At 51.0% G+C, this 25837-nt stretch overlaps 2 protein-coding genes and 2 non-coding genes across 4 annotated transcripts; 2 read left to right on the plus strand and 2 right to left on the minus strand.

Moving 5' to 3' along the window:
* Positions 1-882: 882 nt before the first annotated feature.
* Positions 883-1042, minus strand: LOC120970216 (U1 spliceosomal RNA). The gene has a single exon (XR_005764947.2). It is a non-coding gene; the product is annotated as a U1 spliceosomal RNA (small nuclear RNA).
* A 4137-nt stretch (positions 1043-5179) lies between these two features.
* Positions 5180-6287, plus strand: LOC141027310 (uncharacterized). The gene is made up of 2 exons (XM_073504305.1): positions 5180-5619; positions 5774-6287. Exons 1-2 carry the CDS (start codon positions 5180-5182, stop codon positions 6285-6287), a joined length of 954 nt encoding a protein of 317 aa, XP_073360406.1.
* Positions 6288-7963: 1676 nt separating this feature from the next.
* On the plus strand, positions 7964-8755 carry LOC120969010 (uncharacterized). The gene is made up of 2 exons (XM_040396060.1): positions 7964-8482; positions 8633-8755. The coding sequence occupies exons 1-2, from the start codon at positions 7964-7966 to the stop codon at positions 8753-8755; spliced, it is 642 nt and encodes a 213-aa protein (XP_040251994.1).
* Positions 8756-23393: 14638 nt separating this feature from the next.
* On the minus strand, positions 23394-23553 carry LOC120970215 (U1 spliceosomal RNA). Its single transcript, XR_005764946.2, has one exon. It is a non-coding gene; the product is annotated as a U1 spliceosomal RNA (small nuclear RNA).
* Positions 23554-25837: the final 2284 nt, after the last annotated feature.

Consider the following 25837-nt stretch of genomic DNA (forward strand, 5'->3'; position numbering starts at 1 on the left):
TCGGCACACAAGACCAAAGAAAAAGAATTTATGTGACGCCGTCTACTACTAACTGGGATCAATCAACGGCGGGACTCTGTGACGGCACGTCACGCCAGATCTAGAACCTCGCACAGTTGTACCTGCAAGAGTGTATACCACACATAAACAAACGTCATCAGACACTAGATCGCGCCGAGGTCCAATTGTTATTCAAACGAATTTTTCAGGTCAATTGTTCGGCATTTCGTGTCGCCGGGAGGTGGGTGTTGATGGCTGTTCATCAGATTGAGCCAACTTTCCTATTTGCCTCCGCAGGTCAAATGAATGGGGTATCCGAATCTGAATACCAAAGGGGCCAGAAAATGGTTTTGACTATTGTTTTGGTATTGGACATGTTCTGTTTCTTTCCCACTAATGCTCTAATCAGTTGGTTTTACAAATTTTCAACGCCAATTTTTTATTACACCATTCCAATCACCGACAAGAAAGTTTCATCCCCTGTTTCTTCATCATGTTTTTGGCCCTTTCCATTTTAAAAGAGATCCATCCTCTGGCACTTCCGGCGATAAAAATAACTGTTGCCGGCTGATAAGTGTGTTAATCTCTGACCCTTCAGGAATCAAAGAAGCGCCCTGTCAAAATATAAGGGATCAACAACAGCGGTTAGTGACAACACGTCGCGACTCATGCAGGATACAGACAACAAATCGCTTTCTGATTCTGCATCAAGGTGACAAAACCGAAAGTTGCACATTTTCATCCTTGTACTGACTTAACCAAAAGCCTAAGCACCAAACACACATACTCACAAGTGAATAAAAGATGATGATAATTAAACCAAAAAAATCATTTTCACAACTAAAAGAATGAAATGGCTAAAGTTTATTGTCATTGCTTAGGTAGGGGCCGCGCGAACGCGTACCCCCTCTACCATAAATTACGACGTCCATTCTCCCGCTTGGGGAGATGTTAGACCAACACACTCACCAAGTGCAGTGTGAGCCATTGATCTAGGCCACAAGCCTTCTTGATCGCCCGTTAACCCCGTCCAGGTAAGTATTTTTCAACAAAGCACCTAGTCATCGTAATATAGCCAGCTCTCGTGCTCTAATCTTCTTGTGTCATCGATGTGGTACTAAACAAAACCTCAGCGCAGCCTGCAGCAACGGCATGGGCCTGTTTTTTTCGAATTTGTAACTTAGAAGTGGGCTCCTGATGGCTGGCCCGGTAGCTGAATAGTATCCCCACAAATATGTTTATATGTGGCTCTTCTTTTGCCACAAAAAAAACTTTATGTGGCTCTTTTTGTTCGCCTCGGTACTCACCGAGAAGAAAAAAAAAAACAAGTGATGTAGAGTTCTTTAATTTATCTGTTGATAAGCCATGTCGATCCAAGCTTCATCTGATAAACAAACACTTGATGCTGAGGTGACCCGGGCTCTCAACTCTCATGCGAGGCATCAATCAGACACATGACACGAGGAAGGATATGACCGACAATAGCTTGCTGCCGCTTGCCGATTCCTTACTCGTCGGCAACATGCGACTCATCGCCATCGTCATGGATGCCCCTTCCGGAATGAAAGGACAAGAGACTGAAAGCGACATGTTAATAATATCGTTTCCAGATAAGCTGATCGAACTGGAGTATGGCTCTGGCGCTCTCCCCCCGCGCCCCGTCGGCGCCGCGCCGGCTGCGGCTTGCTCGCCTGCGCCGCCGCCACCGCCTCCGCCGCCCTGCGCTGCTCCGGACTGCTCTGCCCCCCCCTCCCCCCCCTCCCGGCGCCCCGCGGACGCTGGCCGCTGGGCCGCTCGCCCCATGCTCCGCCGCCCCCGTCGGGGAGTCCATACCGCTGCGCTGGGCGGACTTGGCGGAGGATGAGGACTCCACCGCTGGCCGTCCCACTGTCCGGCGCACACCTCCGACTCGTCGGACTGTGTTGCACCCGACGCTGGTCGACGGGGAGCCCCCTCCCCACCCAATGCCCGCCGGCCGGTAGCGCCCCCCTCCTCCCGACGCCTGACCAAAGGGCCGACCTTGGGTCGCGTACCGCTCGCCGCCGCCGCGCTCCGGCGTGGGGCGTCGCGGGGCGGTCCGACCTGGGTCGTGCCCGGTCCTCTTGGCGCTCGGCGGCAGCTCCCTCTGCCTCGCGACCTGCCTCCTCCCCGGCGGCGGCATCTCGGCCGGTGGTCACTCGCTCCTCACCGTTTCGGCCGTTCATCGCAGCTTTTGGCACCTCCTTGCTTCGTTTTTCGCTAAGCCACCCCCGTCGTCGGCCCATGGACACTGGAGCCCTTGCACCGGCGCCGGTCACGGCCGCGGCGGCGGTCGCAGCACGAGGGGAAACCCTAGTCACTGTTGCCCCATCTCGCGGGTTGGGACGCCTGGTCGTGGGCCGCACTAGTGTTGGGCCGGGATTTGGGCCATGGGCCTGGGCTGGCAGCTCCGCTTCTGGGCCCAGCCTTAGCTGCCGTCCTGGTGGGCCGGCCTGCCCGGCCATCAGGCCTATCTGGCTGCCTTCGGGCTTTCCTCGCCCCCCATCCCATTCCTCCTCTCGTGCCCTAACCCTCGCTCTCCCGACCCCCGCCGCCAACCCCTCGCTCCCTCCCCCGTCGCCGCCGGCCCCCATGACCCGCGAGTGGCACGACGCGGGGACGCGCCCCAAGCGGCGCGCCGACGACCGCCGCCCTGAATCCTCCCGTGCGGAGGAGAGGCGCGACTCCTTCCGCCCGTCCCCCGATGCGATGCGCCATGAATCCGAGCTCCGCCGGCAGCTGTCCTCCCGCGGCGACCGCCGGTCTCCCGCCTACGACGACCACCGGTCCCCCTCTCGCCGATCTCCCCCTCGTGCGGACCGCCGTGGCCGCTCCCGCTCGCCTCCCCCAGCCGCGGACTGATGCGATGCGCGACGCCGGTCGCCTTCCCCTCCGCGCCGTCGGGATGCCAGCCGCTCCCCGGCCCGGGGCGGCCACGCTCGTTCACCTGGCCGCTCCCATGGGCAGCAGGCCCCTCCTCCCGCTGTCGCCGCGGTCCGTCGCTACCAGCCACCTCGGGGCGAGCCGAGTCTCCCCCCGGTCGGCAATGGGGCGGGACGGGGCCGGCCCGGGGGCAAGTGCAAGAAGAAGCGCGGGCTTTAGCGCGCAACCGGTTCTGCCCCCGCTAACGGCGCCCCCGGGATCTCGCCGCCTCGACTACGACCGCTCTCCTTCCCGATGACCGCTCTTCTGACCTCGTCAAGTGCTTCAACTGCGGCCTCTCCGGCCACTCCCAGGTGGCATGTACTCGCCCTCGGTGTTGCTACCACTGCTCGGACCCAGACCACCCCGCCTTCCTTTGCCCTGACCGCCCGGTGGCGGAGGAGCTGATGATGTACGGGCACGGGATTAAGGGCCTCGGCTACTTCCACATCGAGGTGCCCGACATCCCCGCCCCCTCACCGTCGCTCCTGGCCATTGTTACTGTGAAGGAATGGGTGGCCTCGCCGGAGATGATTGAGGCCGAGCACAACCACCTCTACCTCAGCACCTGGGATTGGCAGGTCACCTTACTCTCTGGAGGTCAGTTCTCGGTCGTCTTCCCGGACGCGGTCAGCCACGGGTACGGCACCCGCAGCGGAGACATCACCCTAGCCCTCAACAAGTTAGTGGTTGACATCTCTGTGCCGGTGCGGGACCCCTTGGCGGTCGCGGTCTTGGACACGGCCTGGATCATCATTGGTGGCCTCCCGGACATCGCCCGCTCCGAGCGGGTCATCCGGAACATGTCTCGCATCCTCGGCAAGGTGGTGGTGGTCGATGAGCTCTCCCTCCGCAAGGAGGAGGAGGTCCGGGTTAAGGTCAAATCTCTCGACTCCTCCAAGCTCCGTGCCACCATCCGAGTGTTCTTTAACGACCAGGGCTTTGACCTCCGCATCTCCTCCGAGCCTCCCAACCACATTGGCCGCCCTCGCATCGACGACAGCTTCCTAGGGGGCGGCCCAGCTAGGGGTGGCGCCGGTGGCCACCGCAGCGACCGCGACCCTCGTCACGGCCACTCCTCTGGCTCGGACGACGACGACTTCGAGGACAGCCCCCACCACGACCAGCCGCCTGTGCCGGCCGCCAGGTGTGGGGGTGGGGCGGGTCGTACCCACGCGGCAGCTCCCCCGACCCCCGATGACGGCCTCGACACTTCTGATGTCAGCCTCCAGGTCTTTCCGGCTTCTTCGCCCCGCTCCCCCGACGACATCTCCCTCGGCATCTTCGCCCCCTCTCCAGCCAGGGCCGACCCGGCGCTGCCCGACCCGACCCCCACCGCGCCCGATCTCCAGTTGGCGCCGCTGGGGGCCTCGGCCCCGGACCTGGCTTCGCTCCTTCCGGTGCCTCCGGAAGTTGCTCCTTGCTCTCCGCTCGGCCGGTCAGTCCGCCCGTGAGGGAGGACGCGCCTGCGGACCCACCTCCCTCCCCTGGCGTTCCCTGCGTGACGACCCATGCTCCTCTCCTGGCGCCTTCGAGCTCTACTTCCGCGGGCCTGGCGGTAGTGGTGACCACTCCGGTGGCCGCCCCCCGCTCCCCCTCGGACTGCGGCCTACTCCAGGAGGGGCCGTTCGACCTCGTCCCCGGTGTCCTCTTCGCGCTGCAGTGCTCGGATTGAGGCGGCCAGGGCGACGGGTGGCCCGGCCCTCCCCATCCCTGAGCTGGCCGCCCTCCGGGCCGCTGCCCGGAACCTCGAGTCAGGTACCATGATCATCCCGGCCACCTCTGCTACGTGCTCCTTTTCTGCTTTGGAGTCGGCTCCGCTTGGCCACCTCGCTAAGGTGGCAGCGGACTCGGCCATAGTGTTCCGCGGGGAGGTTGCCCCCCCGCTAGTCCAGATAGAAGCCATCCGTGCACGGGAGATCCTTGATGGTCGGCTCGCCGAGGCCCGTGCACGCCCCCCCCCCCCCCCCGCCGCTGGAGCGACGCTCGGGACCACCCCGAGCGCCTCTTCCCGCGCGCCAGCCGCCCCGGCTGAGATCCGGGGCCGTACTCGCTCCCGTACCGCCGCCCTCCGCGCCCAGAGCGCGTCACGTGTCTTCGGGTCAAGCAGCCCCCCGATGGATGCGTGATGCGAGCCCTATTCTGGAACATCCGCGATTTCGGCCAAGATGGTCGGCGCCGCCAACTCATTGAGTACATGCATACTGAGCGAATCGACATTGTAGCCATTCAGGAAACGATGCGTACTGAATTCTCCCTGTCGGAGCTTGAGCATCTGAGCTCCGACCTGTTCGGCTGGCACTGGCTCCCTTCTAGTGGGAGTACAGGTCACTCAGGTGGCATCCTCCTAGGTGTGAAGGATGCCACCCTTGAGGTTGGGGGCATGGACCGGGGCGAGTTCTTTGTTAGCATGGAGATCTTCGAAAGGTCCCTAAATTTTAAATGGGTGATCATTGCGGTTTATGGTCCGGCCGACCACCGCAGGTCGGGGACCTTCCTCGCTGAGCTCCGGAGGAAGGTTGCGTCGGCTCAATTTCTGGTAGTAGTGGGCGGCGATTTCAACCTCATCCGGACGGAAGAAGACAAGAGCAATAATCTAGTGAACTTTCCTCGGATGCAGCTTTTCAATGATTGCATCGTTGATATGGGGCTGCGGGAACTTGATCGTGTCGGGGCCAGGTTCACATGGACTAACCGCCAGGTTGATCCGACTCGCTCGGTCCTCGATCGAGTTTTCGCCTCCCCTGAGTGGGACATTCGGTGTCCCCTAGCATCGCTGCGGGCGATCACGCGGATTAATTCCGACCACGTACCCCTTCTCCTCTGTTTGGAGAATGAGTGTCCCCCCGCTGCCGCCACGCTTCCGTTTCGAGACCTTCTGGTTGCGTCAACCAGGCTTCACTGCCGCGGTGGTCGCCAGGTGGCGTGAGGCGAGGGACGCCCCCCATAGGGCACTGTCGGCCGTCGATTCTTGGCATTTCTGCGCCAAGCGGTCGCGGCAATTCATGAAAGGATGGGGTGCTAACGTGGGTCGGGACATTCGTGAGCAGAAGAAGGCTCTCCTTGAGAGCATCCAGGCCCTCGACCTGCGGGCTGACGCCGCTGGTCTTTCGGCAGACGAATGGATGCTCAGGTACGACTTGGAAGATCAGCTCACGGTCATCTACACTGACGAGGAGGCCTACTGGCGCTTGCGAGGTACGCAGAATTGGGTCCTCAAGGGGGACGCTAATACTGCCTACTTCCAGGCTATTGCTAATGGCCGTAGGCGCCACAATTCCATCCCCCTCCTGTGGGATGGTCCGACCCTCCTTCAGCGGCCGGAGGACATCCAGGGCGCATGTTGATGGCCTCTACAGAGACCTATTCTCTGCCTCCCCTCGGGGAGGTCTTGCCCTTGCGCAAGACATTTGGCTTGCCCACTGCTGCGTCTCACCTGCGGATAACGCGGCCCTCACGGCCCCGATCTCGGAGGAGGAGGTTTGGGCGGCTATTAAGGGCATGAACCCCTCCTCGGCCCCAGGCCCGGATGGCCTCCCAGTGAAGTTCTTCCAGACCTTCTGGGAGGTGATCAAACCCGAGGTGATATCCCTATTCGACGAGTTCATGGCTGGGACCATTGACCTCGGCCGGCTGAATTATGGGGTAATCACTCTCATCCCTAAGGTGACGGGTGCCTCGGACATCTGGCAATTTCGGCCGATTACAGTGATTAACGTCATCTTCCGCATCCTAGCCAGGGGGTACGCCATTAGGGTGGCCCCTATAGTTGACCGGATCACTCACCCTGACCAGTCGGCCTTCATTCAGTGCCGCTATATCCTTGATGGAGTCCTAGTGTTCCACGAAGCTCTCCATGAGGTGCACCCCAAGCACCTCAAGGCAGTCTTCCTGAAACTGGACTTCCACAAGGCGTATGACACGGTCAGCTGGACCTTCCTTTGGGAATGTTTGCTTCGGAAAGGCTTCGACGATCGGTGGGTGACCAGAGTAATGCAGATGGTATCCTCAGGCCGCACAGCAGTGAACATTAATGGGGAGATCGGCCCGTTCTTCCCCACGTTCTGTGGGGTCCGCCAGGGTGACCCCTTCTCCCCATTCCTGTTCAACATAGTTGTTGATGCGCTGGCGGCCATTCTCGATAAGGCCAAGGCGGCGGGACACATTAAGGGGATTGTCCCGCACCTTGTTGGAGGCAACGGGGTCTCCCTCCTCCAATATGCAGACGACACCATTATCATGGTGGAGGGTTCTGAGAGTGATATCTCGAACCTCAAGTTCCTCTTATTGTGCTTCCAGCAGATGTCCGGCCTTAGGATCAACTTTGACAAGAGTGAGGTTATGGTCTTGGGCTACGCCCAAGATGAGCGGCAGAGCATAGCGGACCGGCTTAACTGCCAGCTTGGGTGCTTCCCCACGACCTATCTAGGGATACCCATTAGTGAGTCCGGGCTTACGGTGGCCGAGCTGCGCCCCACGGTGGGGAAGCTCCAACACCAGATCGAGCCCTGGCAGGGTCGGTGGCTCTCGAAAGCGGCCCGTTCGATGCTCATTAACTCGTCCCTCTCCAGCCTCCTATTATTCATCATGAGCTTCTACAGCCTTCCGGAGACTCTTCATCATGAGATTGCCACCGTTCAGGGACGCTTTTTCTGGGCCGACGTGGGAGATAAGCAGAAATACCACATGGTCAGGTGGTCTGAGATCTGCAAACCTCGCGACCAGGGCGGCCTCGGGATCATGTCCTCCAAACGCATGAATATTGCCCTTCTGACTCGGTGGCTCTGGAGGATTAGCAACGGAGATGGTGGCCTGTGGCTGCACATTATTCAGCAGAAATACCTCCGAGGCCAGCCTCTCGCCTTCTGTCAGCGATCTGGGGGCTCCCAGTTCTGGCAATCCATCATTCAGCTCCTCCTTGTCCTCCGGATCGGGACCTATCGAGATTGGCTCCGGCACCGCCATGCTGTTCTCGTTCAATCGCTGGACTGGTGACACACCCCTGGCAGCCCGTTTTCCGGACATGTTCTCCATCGCAGTTGCCCCTCAGATCTCCGTGGCGACCGCCCTTATTGACTTAGGGCACCTTGCGTTCCGGAGGCCTTTTGGTCCTGCTGAGAATGCGGACTCGCAGGAGTTGCTTGACTGTATTGCTCTCCATGAGCCGGATCTCATGTCTGACGATGACCGCGCCAGGTGGCGCCTCGAGCCGTCTGGTCAATTCTCCACCAAATCTCTCTATCTGGCCATCGCCCCCTCGCTCGGCCATGAGGCCCTTTCCTCCATTTGGGAGATTCGCCTCCCCCTGAAAATTAGGATCTTCCTATGGCAGTGGATTCGCGGCCGCCTTCCTTCCGACGTTGAGTTTTTGAAGCGCAATGGCCCTGGTGATGGGCGTTGCCCGCTCTGTGGGCCTGAAGAAGATTTGAACCATATCTTCTTCACCTACGTGTCTGCGCAGTTCCTTTGGAGCTGTTTCCGCGAGATTGTGGGTGGAAGCTGGGTTCATACCAACTTCCCCGCTCTCTTTGTCGAACTCCAGGCAATCCCCCCCGCGTTACGCCACATTAGGTGGCTGACCATTGGGGTCCTTGCCTGGACGCTGTGGACTGTTAGGAATAAACTTGTGATTCGGCGTATCCCTCTTTGTCGCGCTACTGACGCTTTGTTCAAATGGTCTGGTTACTTGCAGCTTTGGCGGCCGCTTAGCCGCCCCAGGGAGAGAGACGCCATCACCTCCATCATCACACAGCTTCGCGCGATGGCTCTCCGGATGGCTCCACCGCTCCCACCTCCACCACCTGAGCCAGATTAGATCTTCTTCTGCATCATCGCCGCCGCCGTTTGTTGTCTGTGCGCCCCTTGTTGATTTGTTAGGCTTGTTGTGCTGTGCCCACAGCTGTACCCGTGTTGTGTGTTGTTTTTCGTACGTTTGTGTTGGACCTTCGTGCGGTGGCGTTGGGTGTGTGTGTGTTTCGAATGGTACCTTGTGGACTTTGTGCTCGGTGGTTGCTTTATTTATAAAGCAGGGCGAAAGCCTTTTCAGTAAAGCGACATGTTAGTAGCAGAGTTGTGAGCGATTTTCTAACTGAATTTCTAGCGAACGGCTCAAAATAGTTGCAGGAAACCTCTGATTCAAGTGGGACGTGGCGCTAGATATTTGGCAATCTCAGGTGTCACTCCAACCTAACGAGGAAAGTCATTTCTTTTGGTGGGGGTATGTGTAACTGTGAAGATTGTGAGGGGTTTTCTTTTTTGAAATAAAAGGTAGATCATTCTACCTTATGCATTTCAAAACAGGCCACAACCTGATGACCAAAAAGGTCAATTACATGAAACTTATGTTACGCACCATGGTGCAGAGGCCATAAGTTGCCTAGGAAAAGAAAAGAAAAACAGGGGGTTGAGAAGGGATTACATGGCATCTGTTAAGTATCTATGCTAGGAACTAAGTTGATGCACCCAGAAAGCTATAGACTCCTTGTCCCTTGTGTGCATAGCCCTATTCATCCAAAGGGATAAAAGTTGGACAACATATTGTCTGATGTAGGAAGGTGACCAACGGTTGCGATGAAAAACCCTGTCATTTCTTGCGTGCCATAGTGTGACAGCACAGGCAGCAAAAAGAACATGCACTTTCCGGGCAGAAGGCCAGCAGAGATGTAGTTATTGCACGAACTCCATGATGTCCAGGGAGCGGGAGGCATGACTGGCCATATTCAACTTGCTCCAAACTGCATTAGCCGGTGCACAGTGCAGAATTATATGACTGATAGATTCAGTGGTCGGGCAGATATCGCACCCAGGATGAGAGGCAACAGAAAACCATCCCTTCTTTGTCATATTGTCCCGCGTGTTGAGTCGTCTCCAAAAAGCAAGCCATAGAAAAATCTGATCTTTGAGAGGGATGATAGGATCCCAGATCCAATGCGCGAACGGATAAGACATGCCTCTGAAATTCAGCAACCCATAGATATACGCTGTACTGACCTCTCTGTTGCAGATGGTAGTTCGACGGAGGTCTGGGTGCGCCTGAAGGAAAGATTGATGTTAAATCACATGGCGATGTGAACTAGATTATTGACTCTAGTGCAAGTGGGAGACTGAAGGAAATATGCCCTAGAGGCAATATATTTATTTCCTTATTTCATGATAAATGTTTATTATTCATGCTAGAATTGTATTAACCGGAAACTCCATACATGTGTGAATACATAGACAAAACATAGTGTCACTAGTATGCCTCTACTTGATCAGCTCGTTGATTAAAGATGGTTGAGTTTCCTGGCCATAGACATGAGTTGTCATTTGATTAACGGGGTCACATCATTAGGAGAATGATGTGATTGACTTGACCCATTCCGTTAGCTTAGCACTTGATCGTTTAGTATGTTGCTATTGCTTTCTTCATGACTTATACATGTTCCTATGACTATGAGATTATGCAACTCCCGTTTACCGGAGAAACACTTTGTGTGCTACCAAACGTCACAACATAACTGGGTGATTATAAAGGTGCTCTACAGGTGTCTCCGAAGGTACTTGTTGAGTTGGCATATTTCGAGATTAGGATTTGTCACTCCGATTATCGGAGAGGTATCTGTGGGCCCACTCGGTAATACACATCACTATAAGCATTGCAAGCATTGTAACTAATGAGTTAGTTCGAAATGATGTATTACGGAATGAGTAAAGAGATTGAGATTGACTAGGTATTGAGATACCGACGATCAAATCTCGGGCAAGTAACATATCGATGACAAAGGGAACAACGTATGTTGTTATGCGGTTTGACCGATAAAGATCTTCGTAGAATATGTGGGAGCCAATATGAGCATCCAGGTTCCGCTATTGGTTATTGACCGGAGACGTGTCTCGGTCATGTCTACATAGTTCTCGAACCCGTAGGGTCCGCACGCTTAAAGTTCGGTGACGATCGGTATTATGAGTTTATGTGTTTTGATGTACCGAAGGTAGTTCGGAGTCCCGGATGAGATCGGGGACATGACGAGGAGTCTCTAAATGGCCGAGACGTAAAGATCGATATATTGGACGACTATATTCGGACTTCGGAAAGGTTCCGAGTGATTCAGGTATTTTCTGGAGTACCGGAGAGTTACGGGAATTCGCCGGGGAGTATATGGGCCTTATTGGGCTTTAGGGGAAAGAGAGAGGGGAGGCTGCGCCACCCCCAAGGCTTAGTCCGAATTGGACTAGGGGGAGGGGCGGCGCCCCCTCCTTCCTTCTCTTCTCGTTGCCCTTTCCTTCTCTCCTACTCCTACTACTTGGAAGGGCTCCTAGTTCTACTAGGAAAAGGGGAATCCTACTCCCGATGGGAGTAGGACTCCCCTAGGGCGCGCCATAGAGAGGGTCGGCCCTCCCCCTCCTCCACTCCTTTATATACGGGGAGGGGGCACCCCTTGGCGACACAACAATTGATCTCTTGATCTTTTAGCCGCGTGCGGTGCCCTCCTCCACCATATTTCACCTCGATAATATCGTAGCGGTGCTTAGGCGAAGCCCTGCGTCGGTAGCATCATCATCACCGTCACCACGCCATCGTGCTGACGGAACTCTCCCTGAAAGCTCGGCTGGATCGGAGTTCGAGGGAAGTCATCGAGCTGAACGTGTGCTGAACTCGGAGGTGCCGTACGTTCGGTACTTGGATCGGTCGGATCGTGAAGACGTACGACTACATCAACCGCATTGTGCTAACGCTTCCGCTTTCGGTCTACGAGGGTACGTGGACACACTCTCCCCTCTCGTTGCTATGCATCACCATGATCCTGTGTGTGCGTAGGAATTTTTTTAAATTACTACGTTCCCCAACAGCGCCATAGTGGGCAGCACATTGAGCAGAAGAGAGTTGAGACGATGCAGCTCCTGAACCGCAGTTGTTGAGAGGTTAGGGTGCAACTGAACTGTTGGGTATCGTTGCAGAAATTAAAATTTTTATACGCATCACCAAGAACAATCTATGGAGTCTTCTAGCAACGAGAGGGAGAAGAGTGCATCTACATACCCTTGTAGATCGCGAGCGGAAGCGTTCAAGTGAACGGGGTTGATGGAGTCGTACTCGTCGTGATCCAAATCACCGATGACCGAGCGCCGAACGGACGGCACCTCCGCGTTCAACACACGTACAGTTGGGGAAGACGTCTCCTCCTTCTTGATCCAGCAAGGGGGAGGGAGAGGTTGATGGAGATCCAGCAGCACGACGACGTGGTGGTGGAAGCAGCGGGGATCTCGGCAGGGCTTTGCCAAGCTCAGCGAGAGGGAGAGGTGTCACGGGAGGGAGAGGGAGGCGCCAGGGGCTTGGGTGCGGCTGCCCTCCCTCCCCCTCTTTATATAGGGGTCCAGGGGGGCGCCGGCCCCCAGAGATCCCATCTCAAGGGGGGCGGCGGCCAAGGGGGGGGGGACTTGCCCCCCAAGTCAAGTGGGGCCCCCCCAACCCTAGGGTTTCCAACCCTAGGCGCAGGAGAGGCCCAAGGGGGGCGCACCAGCCCACCAGGGGCTGGTTCCCTTCCCCACTTCAGCCCATGGGGCCCTCCGGGATAGGTGGCCCCACCCGATGGACCCCCGGGACCCTTCCGGTGGTCCCGGTACAATACCGGTGACCCCCGAAACTTTCCCGGTGGCCGAAACTGGACTTCCTATATACAATTCTTCACCTCCGGACCATTCCGGAACTCCTCGTGACGTCCGAGATCTCATTCGGGACTCCGAACAACTTTCGGGTTACCACATACTAATATCTCTACAACCCTAGCATCACCGAACCTTAAGTGTGTAGACCCTACGGGTTCGGGAGACATGCAGACATGACCGAGACGACTCTGCGGTCAATAACCAACAGCGGGATCTGGATACCCATGTTGGCTCCCACATGTTCCACGATGATCTCATCGGATGAACCACGATGTTGAGGATTCAATTAATCCCGTATACAATTCCCTTTGTCAATCGGTACGTTACTTGCCCGAGATTCGATCGCCGGTATCCCAATACCTTGTTCAATCTCGTTACCGGCAAGTCACTTTACTCGTACCGTAATGCATGATCCCGTGACCAAAAACTTGGTCACATTGAGCTCATTATGATGATGCATTACCGAGTGGGCCCAGAGATACCTCTCCGTCATACGGAGTGACAAATCCCAGTCTCGATTCGTGCCAACCCAACAGACACTTTCGGAGATACCCGTAGTGCACCTTTATAGCCACCCAGTTACGTTGTGACGTTTGGCACACCCAAAGCACTCCTATGGTATCCGGGAGTTGCACAATCTCATGGTCTAAGGAAATGATACTTGACATTTGGAAAAGCTCTAGCAAACGAACTACACGATCTTGTGCTATGCTTAGGATTGGGTCTTGTCCATCACATCATTCTCCTAATGATGTGATCCCGTTATCAATGACATCCAATGTCCATAGTCAGGAAACCATGACTATCTGTTGATCAACGAGCTAGTCAACTAGAGGCTCACTAGGGACATGTTGTGGTCTATGTATTCACACATGTATTACGATTTCCGGATAACACAATTATAGCATGAACAATAGACAATTATCATGAACAGGGAAATATAATAATAACCATTTTATTATTGCCTCTAGGGCATATTTCCAACAGTCTCCCACTTGCACTAGAGTCAATAATCTAGTTACATTGTGATGAATCGAACACCCATAGAGTTCTGGTGTTGATCATGTTTTGCTCTAGGGAGAGGTTTAGTCAACGGATCTGCTACATTCAGGTCTGTATGTACTTTACAAATATCTATGTCTCCATTTTGAACACTTTCATGAATGGAGTTGAAGCGACGCTTGATATGCCTGGGCTTCCTGTGAAACCTGGGCCCCTTGGCAAGGGCAATAGCTCCAGTGTTGTCACAGAAGAGAGTCGTCGGGCCCCGCGCATTGGGAATAACTCCTAGGTCGGTAATGAACTCCTTCACCCAGATTGCTTCTTGTGCTGCCTCTGAGGCCGCCATGTATTCCGCTTCACATGTAGATCCCGCCACAACGCTTTGCTTGCAACTGCACCAGCTTACTGCCCCACCATTCAAAATATACACGTATCCGGTTTCTGACTTAGAGTCATCCAGATCTGTGTCGAAGCTTGCATCGACGTAACCCTTTACGACGAGCTCTTCGTCACCTCCATATACGAGAAACATATCCTTAGTCCTCTTCAGGTACTTCAGGCTATTCTTGACCACTGTCCAGTGTTCCATGCCGGGATTACTTTGGTACCTTCATACCAAACTTACAGCAAGGTTTACATCAGGTCTGGTACACAGCATGGCATACATAATAGACCCTATGGCCGAGGCATAGGGGACGACACTCATCTTTTCTCTATCTTCTGCCGTGGTCGGGCATTGAGCCGTGCTCAATTGCACACCTTGCAATACAGGCAAGAACCCCTTCTTGGACTGGTCCATATTGAACTTCTTCAATATCTTGTCAAGGTACGTACTTTGTGAAAGACCAATGAGGCGTCTTGATCTATCTCTATAGATCTTGATGCCTAATATATAAGCAGCTTCTCCAAGGTCCTTCATTGAAAAACACTTGTTCAAGTAGGCCTTTATGCTTCCCAAGAATTCTATATCATTTCCCATCAACAGTATGTCATCCACATATAATATGAGAAATGCTACAGAGCTCCCACTCACTTTCTTGTAAAGACAGGCTTCTCCATAAGTCTGTGTAAACCCAAACGCTTTGATCATCTCATCAAATCGAATGTTCCAACTCCGAGATGCTTGCACCAGCCCATAGATGGAGCGCTGGAGCTTGCATACCTTGTTAGCATTCTTAGGATCGACAAAACCTTCCGGCTGCATCATATACAATTCTTCCTTAAGAAAGCCGTTAAGGAATGCCGTTTTGACGTCCATTTGCCATATCTCATAATCATAGAATGCGGCAATTGCCAACATGATTCGGACGGACTTCAGCTTCGCTACGGGTGAGAAAGTCTCATCGTAGTCAACCCCTTGAACTTGTCGATAACCCTTAGCGACAAGTCGAGCCTTATAGATGGTCACATTACCATCCGCGTCTGTCTTCTTCTTAAAGATCCATTTATTTTCTATGGCTCGCCGATCATCGGGCAAGTCAGTCAAAGTCCATAATTCATTTTCATGCATGGATCCTATCTCAGATTTCATGACTTCTAGCCATTTGTCGGAATCTGGGCCCGCCATTGCTTCTTCATAGTTCGAAGGTTCACCGTTGTCTAACAACATGATTTCCAGGACAGGGTTGCCATACCACTCTGGTGTGCAACGTGTCCTCGTGGACCTACGAAGTTCAGTAGTAACTTGATCCGAAGTACCTTGATCATCATCATTAGCTTCCTCTCTAGTCAGTGCAGGCACCATAGGAACATCTTCCTGAGCTGCGCTACTTTCCGGTTCAAGAGGTAGTACTTCATCAAGTTCCACTTTCCTCCCACTTACTTCTTTCGAGAGAAACTCTTTCTCCAGAAAGGACCCGTTCTTGGCAACAAAGATCTTGCCTTCGGATCTGAGGTAGAAGGTATACCCAATGGTTTCCTTAGGGTATCCTATGAAGACGCATTTTTTCGACTTGGGTTCGAGCTTTTCAGGTTGAAGTTTCTTGACATAAGCATCGCATCCCCAAACTTTTAGAAACGACAGCTTAGGTTTCTTCCCAAACCATAATTCATACGGTGTCATCTCAACGGATTTCGACGGAGCCCTATTTAAAGTGAATGCGGCAGTCTCTAAAGCATAGCCCCAAAATGAGAGCGGTAGATCGGTAAGAGACATCATAGATCGCACCATATCCAATAGAGTGCGATTACGACGTTCGGACACACCATTTCGCTGAGGTGTTCCAGGCGGCGTGAGTTGTGAAACTATTCCACATTTCCTTAAGTGTGCGCCAAATTCGTGACTCAAATATTCCCCTCCACGATCTGATCGTAAGAATTTTATTTTCCTGTCACGTTGATTCTCAACCTCACTCTGAAATTCCTTGAACTTTTCAAAGGTCTCAGACTTGTGTTTCATTAGGTAGACATACCCATATCTACTCAAGTCATCAGTGAGAGCGAGAACATAACGATAGCCACCACGAGCCTCAACACTCATTGGACCGCACACATCAGTATGTATGATTTCCAATAAGTTGGTTGCTCGCTCCATTGTTCCGGAGAATGGAGTCTTGGTCATCTTACCCATGAGGCATGGTTCGCACGTGTCAAATGATTCGTAATCAAGAGACTCTAAAAGTCCATCAGCATGGAGCTTCTTCATGCGCTTGACACCAATGTGACCAAGACGGCAGTGCCACAAGTATGTGGGACTATCATTATCAACCTTACATCTTTTGGTACTCACACTATGAATATGTGTAACACTACGTTCGAGATTCATTAAGAATAAACCATTAACCAGCAGGGCATGACCATAAAACATATCTCTCATATAAATAGAACAACCATTATTCTCGGATTTAAATGAGTAGCCATCTCGAATTAAATGAGATCCTGATACCATGTTCATGCTCAAAGCTGGCACTAAATAACAATTATTGAAGTTTAAAACTAATCCCGTAGGTAAATGTAGAGGTAGCGTGCCGACGGCGATCACATCGACCTTGGAACCATTCCCGACGCGCATCGTCACCTCGTCCTTTGCCAGTCTCCGTTTATTCCGCAGCTCCTGCTTTGAGTTACAAATATGAGCAACCGTACCGGTATCAAATACCCAGGAGCTACTACGAGTGTTGGTAAGGTACACATCAATAACATGTATATCACATATACCTTTGGTGTTGCCGGCCTTCTTGTCCGCTAAGTACTTGGGGCAGTTCCGCTTCCAGTGACCACTTCCCTTGCAATAAAAGCACTCAGTCTCAAGCTTGGGTCCATTCTTTGGCTTCTTCCCGGCAACTGGCTTACCGGGCGCGGCAACTCCCTTGCCGTCCTTCTTGAAGTTCTTCTTACCCTTGCCTTTCTTGAACTTAGTGGTTTTATTCACCATCAACACTTGATGTTCCTTTTTTATCTCCACCTCCGCTGATTTCAGCATTGAATATACCTCAGGAATGGTCTTTTCCATCCCCTGCATATTGAAGTTCATCACAAAGCTCTTGTAGCTCGGTGGAAGCGACTGAAGGATTCTGTCAATGACCGCGTCATCCGGGAGATTAACTCCCAGCTGAGACAAGCGGTTGTGTAACCCATACATTTTGAGTATGTGCTCACTGACAGAACTATTTTCCTCCATCTTACAACTGAAGAACTTGTCGGAGACTTCATATCTCTCGACCCGGGCATGAGCTTGGAAAACCATTTTCAGCTCTTCGAACATCTCATATGCTCCGTGTTGCTCAAAACGCTTTTGGAGCCCCGGTTCTAAGCTGTAAAGCATGCCGCACTGAACAAGGGAGTAATCATCAGCACGCTGCTGCCAAGCGTTCATAACGTCTTGGTTCTCTGGGATGGGTGCGTCACCTAGCGGTGCTTCTAGGACATAATCTTTCTTGGCAGCTATGAGGATGATCCTCAGGTTCCGGACCCAGTCCGTATAGTTGCTGCCATCATCTTTCAGCTTGGTTTTCTCTAGGAACGCGTTGAAGTTGAGGGCAACATTAGCGTGGGCCATTTGATCTACAAGACATATTGTAAAGATTTTAGACTAAGTTCATGATAATTAAGTTCATCTAATCAAATTATTCAATGAACTCCCACTCAGATAGACATCCCTCTAGTCATCTAAGTGAAACATGATCCGAGTCAACTAGGCCGTGTCCGATCATCACGTGAGACGGACTAGTCAACATCGGTGAACATCTTCATGTTGATCGTATCTTCTATACGACTCATGCTCGACCTTTCGGTCTTCCGTGTTCCGAGGCCATGTCTGTACATGCTAGGCTCGTCAAGTCAACCTAAGTGTATTGCGTGTGTAAATCTGGCTTACACCCGTTGTATTCGAACGTTAGAATCTATCACACCCGATCATCACGTGGTGCTTCGAAACAACGAACCTTCGCAACGGTGCACAGTTAGGGGGAACACTTTCTTGAAATTATTGCGAGGGATCATCTTATTTAAGCTACCGTCGTTCTAAGCAAATAAGATGTAAAACATGATAAACATCACATGCAATCAAATAGTGACATGATATGGCCAATATCATTTTGCTCCTTTTGATCTCCATCTTCGGGGCGCCATGATCATCTTCGTCACCGGCATGACACCATGATCTCCATCATCATGATCTCCATCATCGTGTCTTCATGAAGTTGTCACGCCAACGATTACTTCTACTTCTATGGCTAATGTGTTTAGCAATAAAGTAAAGTAATTTACATGGCGTTATTTAATGACACGCAGGTCATACAAAAAATAAAGACAACTCCTATGGCTCCTGCCGGTTGTCATACTCATCGACATGCACGTCATGATTCCTATTACAAGAACATGATCAATCTCATACATCACATATATTTCATTCATCACATCCTTTTGGCCATATCACATCACAAGGCATATGCTGCAAAAACAAGTTAGACGTCCTCTAATTGTTGTTGCATGTTTTTACGTGGCTGCTATAGGTTTCTTAGCAAGAACGTTTCTTACCTACGCCAAAACCACAACGTGATATGCCAATTTCTATTTACCCTTCATAAGGACCCTTTTCATCGAATCCGTTCCGACTAAAGTGGGAGAGACAGACACCCGCTAGCCACCTTATGCAACTAGTGCATGTCAGTCGGTGGAACCTGTCTCACGTAAGCGTACGTGTAAGGTCGGTCCGGGCCGCTTCATCCCACGATGCCGCCGAAACAAGATACGACTAGTAGTGGAAAGAAAATTGACAACATCTACGCCCACAACAAGTTTGTGTTCTACTCGTGCATAGAAACTACGCATAGACCTGGGTCATGATGCCACTGTTGGGTATCGTTGCAGAAATTAAAATTTTTCTACGCATCACCAAGAACAATCTATGGAGTCTTCTAGCAACGAGAGGGAGAAGAATGCATCTACATACCCTTGTAGATCGCGAGCGGAAGCGTTCAAGTGAACGGGGTTGATGGAGTCGTACTCGTCGTGATCCAAATCACCGATGACCGAGCGCCGAACGGACGGCACCTCCGCGTTCAACACACGTACGGTTGGGGAAGACGTCTCCTCCTTCTTGATCTAGCAAGGGGGAGGGAGAGGTTGATGGAGATCCAGCAGCACGATGGCGTGGTGGTCGAAGCAGCGGGGATCTCGGCAGGGCTTTGCCAAGCTCAACGAGAGGGAGAGGTGTCACGGGAGGGAGAGGGAGGCGCCAGGGGCTTGGGTGCGGCTGCCCTCCCTCCCCCCCTCTTTATATAGGGGTCCAGGGGGGCGCCGGCCCCCAGAGATCCCATCTCAAGGGGGGGGGGGCGGCGGCCAAGGGGGGGACTTGCCCCCCAAGTCAAGTGGGGCGCCCCCCCACCCCTAGGGTTTCCGACCCTAGGCGCAAGGGAGGCCCAAGGGGGGCGCACCAGCCCACCAGGGGCTGGTTCCCTTCCCCACTTTAGCCCATGGGGCCCTCCGGGATAGGTGGCCCCACCCGGTGGACCCCCGGGACCCTTCCGGTGGTCCCGGTACAATACCGGTGACCCCCGAAACTTTCCCGGTGGCCGAAAGTGGACTTCCTATATACAATTCTTCACCTCCGGACCATTCCGGAACTCCTCGTGACGTTCGGGATCTCATCCGGGACTCCGAACAACTTTCGGGTTACCGCATACTAATATCTCTACAACCCTAGCGTCACCGAACCTTAAGTGTGTAGACCCTACGGGTTCGGGAGACATGCAGACATGACCGAGACGACTCTCCGGTCAATAACCAACAGCGGGATGTGGATACCCATGTTGGCTCCCACATGTTCCACGATGATCTCATCGGATGAACCACGATGTCGAGGATTCAATCAATCCCGTATACAATTCCCTTTGTCAATCGATACGTTACTTGCCCGGGATTCGATCGTCGGTATCCCAATACCTTGTTCAATCTCGTTTCCGGCAAGTCACTTTACTCGTACCGTAATGCATGATCCCGTGACCAAACACTTGGTCACTTTGAGCTCATTATGATGATGCATTACCGAGTGGGCCCAGAGATACCTCTCCGTCATACGGAGTGACAAATCCCAGTCTCGATTCGTGCCAACCCAACAGACACTTTCGGAGATACCCGTAGTGCACATTTATAGCCACCCAGTTACGTTGTGACGTTTGGCACACCCAAAGCACTCCTATGGTATCCGGGAGTTGCACAATCTCATGGTCTAAGGAAATGATACTTGACATTTGGAAAAGCTCTAGCAAACGAACTACACGATCTTGTGCTATGCTTAGGATTGGGTCTTGTCCATCACATCATTCTCCTAATGATGTGATCCCGTTATCAATGACATCCAATGTCCATAGTCAGGAAACCATGACTATCTGTTGATCAACGAGCTAGTCAACTAGAGGCTCACTAGGGACATGTTGTGGTCTATGTATTCACACATGTATTACGATTTCCGGATAACACAATTATAGCATGAACAATAGACAATTATCATGAACATGGAAATATAATAATAACCATTTTATTATTGCCTCTAGGGCATATTTCCAACATGAACATCCCAGCGGCCATTAGCAAACTGAGAGGCGACAGTACAACTGTTGTCCCTTGCAAAGGAGTATAGAACTGGCAAGACGAAACGAGACGGCCAACCCCTAGCCACTTGTCATGCCAGAACGAGATCATCTGGCCTTCACCAAGGGAGCAAAAAGTCAAGGTTGTGACCAAGGAGATGCAGTCCTTGAAGCCCTTCCAAATAGCGGTGTCTCTGTTGGCTGAGCTATGTGGAATGCGAGTAGAGCAGTATTGATGGGCGAACCACTGATAGCAGGGGACATCGGAGCTCTGTAAAACCCTGGCAGTGAATTTGCATAACAACGCATGATTGTGTGTTGTGAGGTTCCGAACTCCCAGCCCACCAGCGTCTCTAGGCATGGAAACATAATCCCATGCAACCAAACATTGACCACCCCTGACAGAGTTCTTGCCTTGCCAGAAGAAGGCACGGAGCAAACTTTCGAGTTTTGCAATAGACTCCTTGGGCCATGGAAAGCAAGTCATGTAGTAACTTGGGATGCTGGCCAGTACTGAATTGATCAAAGTGAGGCGACCCCCCAGGACAGAAAAGCAGCGAGCCAACCAGATAGTCATCTGTCAACTCTGTGAATGACTGGCAGAAGCAGACCGTGCTTGATTTTGTGAAGAGAAAGTGGAAGCCCAAAATATGAGCATGGAAAGGACGAAACTGGGCATCCAAACAAAGCAGCAATTTCCTTCGTAGTGTCCATGTCAATGCAAATAGGGATGAGTGTACTCTTGTGGTAATTAATATGTAGTCCGGAGAAGGCAGAGAAGGCCACTAGAATCTGCTTGATAATTGTAGCTTGCTGGGTATTTCCTTGGAAGAGAATTAAGGTGTCATCCGCATACTGCAGAACTGAAAACATGCGATCCGCGCCCAGAGGGGTTGTTGTCAGGATAATTGTTATGTAAACAAATTTTCAAGAGATACTAATGGTTGTTCATCAGATTGAGCCACTTTCCTATTTGCATCCGCAGAGTAAATAAATGTATGGGATATCTGAATCTGCAAGGGGCCAGAAAATGGTTTTGACTAGAGTTTGGCATTGGACATGTTCCGTTTTCTTTTCCCGGCAATGCTCTGGCCAGTTGGTTTTACCAAATTCCAACGCCTATTTTCGATTAATCAATTCCAATCATGACAAGTTTCATCCCCTATTTCTTCAGAATGTATTTTCTCGCAACAAAAAAAATGTATTTGGCCCATCCCCTTCAAAACAAATGTTGTCTGGACCTAAGCTCTCCACAGATAAGTAGTACAAAGCTTTAGCTTTGCCGGCTATCCCGCTTTACTTAATGACAATGTGCGTGTCAATCTCTGCCCCTTCAAGAATCAAAGAATCAAATATAAAACAGAAAAGGGTGAAAGAAATATGTGCTAGTAGATCAGCAACCCCGGTCAGTGGCAACACGTCACTACTCATGCTGGATACAAAACCATTAATCTGAAGAGAAAGTATCATGCCTGGTCGCTTTCGCTTTCTGACTCTGCATTAAGGTGACGAAAACTGAAAGTTGCACATTTCCATCCTAGTGCCGAGTACTGACTTAGCCAAATGCTTGTGCACCACCGTAAAACATAGGAGTACTACAAATGAATGAAATGGCCAAGGAAATTTAACACAATAAAATCAAAAGCTCATAAATGAATATTTATTATTATTGTTATTGTTTTTGTCCAGATCGACCATGAACTTTTGTCCAAAAGCGGCATGAAAGCCATTGTTTCTCCTTTGTCGCCTTTGTTTCTCCATAGTCGCAGCCAACCTTCGATGCACGTGGCGTCAGATATTTGGCGACAACATGTGTCATGGAGATCTTCTTTAGCGCTTACCACTTCAATTCTTATGGTTACTCTTTTTTACCGACAGTAAAGTGAATTCTCTGAAACCGTACAATAATGGAATAATGAGATATTGCCAGAATACTTATTTTTGTGAGTACTAATGTTATCAAAATGAACTTTCAGGTTTAAATATTCACCATTTCTTCCTCCCCGTGTCGCCAAGAGTTGCTAATGACTATTAATCAGATTGAGCCATTGCCCCCTACGGCTCCCGGTATCTGAATCTGGCTACCAAAGGGGCCAGAGACCGGCTTTGACTAGTGTTGGGCACTGGACATGTTCTATTTTCCTTCCCAATGATGCTCTAATTAATTGGTTTTTAGAAATTTTCTACACCTGATTTCGATTACACTATTCCAATCACTTACATGAAAGTTTCAGCCCCAGCTTCTTCAGAATGTTTTTGGCCCTTCCCACATTAAAAAAGAGAGGCATTCCTTGTCACTTCTGGCGATAAAAACAGTTGTTGCCAGGACTCAAAGCTACCGTCTAATAACTGATAAGTACGATAAGCTAGCTGCCATGCCTCGTCAATGAAAACAACAGAAATGACATAGCTTTATCTTTGTCGACTACTCTTTTTACTCGACGACAATGCGTGTGACACATCGTTAATCTCTGACCCTTCCAGAATCAAAGATCAAATATCAGCATAAGAAAGATAAAAGAAATGTATGCTCTGTCTGTCTGGATCAACAGCCATGGCCACTGACAAGCGACAACACCTTGCGAATGATGTGCCTTGGTCTTCTTGTCCTGGCCGCTCACTGTTTCTTGTTCTCTTCTCTAAAGTGATGGAAACTGGAAATCGAAGTTTCATCTTCAGAACCTCATGTCAGATAGTGAACAATGCCACAGGTAAAATACAAAACTTAGCATCACAAAAATAAGATGACCAAAATTTTATTTGTTAAATTGGCAGGGGCCGCGTGAACGCGTACTCCCTCTATCACAAATTATGACATCCACTCTCCCACTTGAGGAGATGGTAGACCAACACTCTCACCAAGTGCAATGTGAGCCATTGATCTAGGCCACAAGCCTTCTTGATCGCTCGTTGACCCTGTCCAGGTAAGTATGTTGCAATGAAGCACCTACCCATCATAATATAGCCAGCTATCGTGCTCTAATCTTCCTATGTCATCGATGTGGTACTAAACAAAATCTGAGCGTTCCGCTGCAGCCTGCAGCAACGGCATGGGCCTATTTTTGGTGTTCTGGCATGGGCTGTTTTTTGGACGTGTGACTTACGTGGGCTCCTGATGGATGGCCTGGTAGCCGAATAGTGATTCTAAAAAAAAAGGTAGCCAAATAGTATCCCCCACAAATATGTTTTCTGTCTTGGCGCGTCAGCTGTCACCATTGACGGCCTGGTGGATGCAGCGAGCCTTGAAGCACATGCATGCAGCGAGGCGCTTGCTCTAACGAGAGATCTAAACGTCACACATGCGATGATAGCTTCGGACTGCATGCAAGTGGTGACGGATATAAACGGAGTACACTATCTTCTTACGCTTTGGTTATAGAGGAAATAAAGGAGTCCATGAATGACTTTGTAAAGGTTAGTTTTCGTTATGAGTGTAGGGAAGCAAATTTGGAAGCTCACGCCTTAGCTAAGGCGGCTTCAGCGTTTCCCTCTGGTCGCCGTTTGTGGCTAGGGACCTTGCCAGACATTGCTTGTATTGCTCCGGCTTTGAACTTTGAATAAAATCCCTAGTTACCCTAAAAAAATATGTTTTCTGTCTTCTAAAAAAAATGTTTGTGATTCTTGAAAAAAAACACAAATATGTTTTGTATTTATATGTGGCTTTTTTTGTTTGCCAATCCCCGAAGATGTATCTTTATACTTCAAAAAGGGTCCGGAAACTAACTAGTGCTTGTCATCTGACCTTAGATTTTTTTTCCTTAACAAATAATAATGTTGTAGTCTATTGGATTTAGACATTTTCATAGGCTATATTTATTCCAGCTATCGACGAAAGTTTCAGCCGTCGGCGATGCTTTTGGGCCCCTCTTCCCCTTCAAAGAACAAAGTCATTCCTTCACGGTTGGCACCCTCAGCCAGTGTCAGCCTCTGTACTCACTAAGAAAAGAAAGAACAAGTGATGTCAAGTTCTTTAATTTATCTGTTGATAAGCCATGTGGATCCAGACTTCCTAGTCGAGATCGATAGCAGAACTCGAGAGAGATAAATAAACACCTGATATCCGAGGTGAGCTGGGCTCTCATGCGAGGCATCAATCAGGCATATGACATGAGGAAGGATATGACTGATAATGGCCGCTTGCCGATTCTTTACTCGTCGGCAACGTGTGACTCATCGCCATCATCATTCCTGCCGCTTCCGGAATCAAAGAACCAGATGCTGAAAGCGACATGATGATAGCAGAGTTGTCAGCGATTTTCTAACTTGATTTCCAGCGAACCCCGGTTAGTTGCAGTTAACCTCTGATCAGAGTCTGATGCTCTCTGGTTGACTGCTTACTGGTCATACCACTCTTTTTTTTACGAGTTGTCTATGTTAAACATGATATATGGTTAGGAGAGTAGTTAGGAGATATATTCCCTTTGTATTCTTATCTCTATCTCTCCCTCTCCTCTCCATGTAAATCTCTCACGGATGATCTTGAACAACCGCACCTTGTACTCCAAGCTACAATTAATATATAAACATGTGGGCTCCTATGTATGGGGGTTGAGACGCTTCACACAACTTTAACATGGTATACAGAACCTACCTCTTCCCCTACGTCAAGCCTCCATCCTTCCTGCCGCAACCCTCCTAAGCCATCATCTTCCCTACCGCACCACCATGTCCTCCTCCAGCCAAATCGTCTCCCCCGGCCTCAACTACACAACCTCAGAACCCCTTACCAGAACCAACTATGTTCTCTGGCGAGCCCAAGCTCGCTCCCAGATCATGGGGGCGGGGCTATATGGGTATATCGATCAAACAACCCCCGAGCCTTCCAAAACCATAGTCACAAAAACCTCCGATGGGAAAGATCAGATCGTTTCCAATCCTGCCTACAACCCTTGGCTAGTCCAAGATCAACAAATAGTGGCCGACCTACTCCGAAACCTCTCCAAAGAACTCCTGATTCAGGTTGCCTCCTGCTACCTCTTGATCACTGTGTTGGTTTTCTCTTGAAGAGGAAAAGGTGATGCAGTAAAGTAGCGTAAGTATTTCCCTCAGTTTTTGAGAACCAAGGTATCAATCCAGTAGGAGATCACGCTCGAGTCCCACGCACCTACACAAAAAAATAAGAACCTCGCAACCAACGCGATAAAGGGGTTGTCAATCCCTTCACGGTCACTTACGAGAGTGAGATCTGATAGATATGATAAGATAATATTTTTGGT

Source organism: Aegilops tauschii, chromosome 7 (assembly GCF_002575655.3).
Source record: "Aegilops tauschii subsp. strangulata cultivar AL8/78 chromosome 7, Aet v6.0, whole genome shotgun sequence".
Classification (NCBI taxonomy): Eukaryota; Viridiplantae; Streptophyta; class Magnoliopsida; order Poales; family Poaceae; genus Aegilops; species Aegilops tauschii.

Bases quoted from the DNA above. Each gene is read 5' to 3' on its own strand.
- LOC120969010 (XM_040396060.1), top strand. From the start codon at position 7,964: ATGTTCTCCATCGCAGTTGCCCCTCAGATCTCCGTGGCGACCGCCCTT. The intron at 8,483-8,632 runs GCAATCCCCCCC...GGTTACTTGCAG, and splicing joins CTCTCTTTGTCGAACTCCAG to CTTTGGCGGCCGCTTAGCCG.
- LOC141027310 (XM_073504305.1), top strand. From the start codon at position 5,180: ATGCGTACTGAATTCTCCCTGTCGGAGCTTGAGCATCTGAGCTCCGAC. The intron at 5,620-5,773 runs GTTCACATGGAC...CTCTGTTTGGAG, and splicing joins CTTGATCGTGTCGGGGCCAG to AATGAGTGTCCCCCCGCTGC.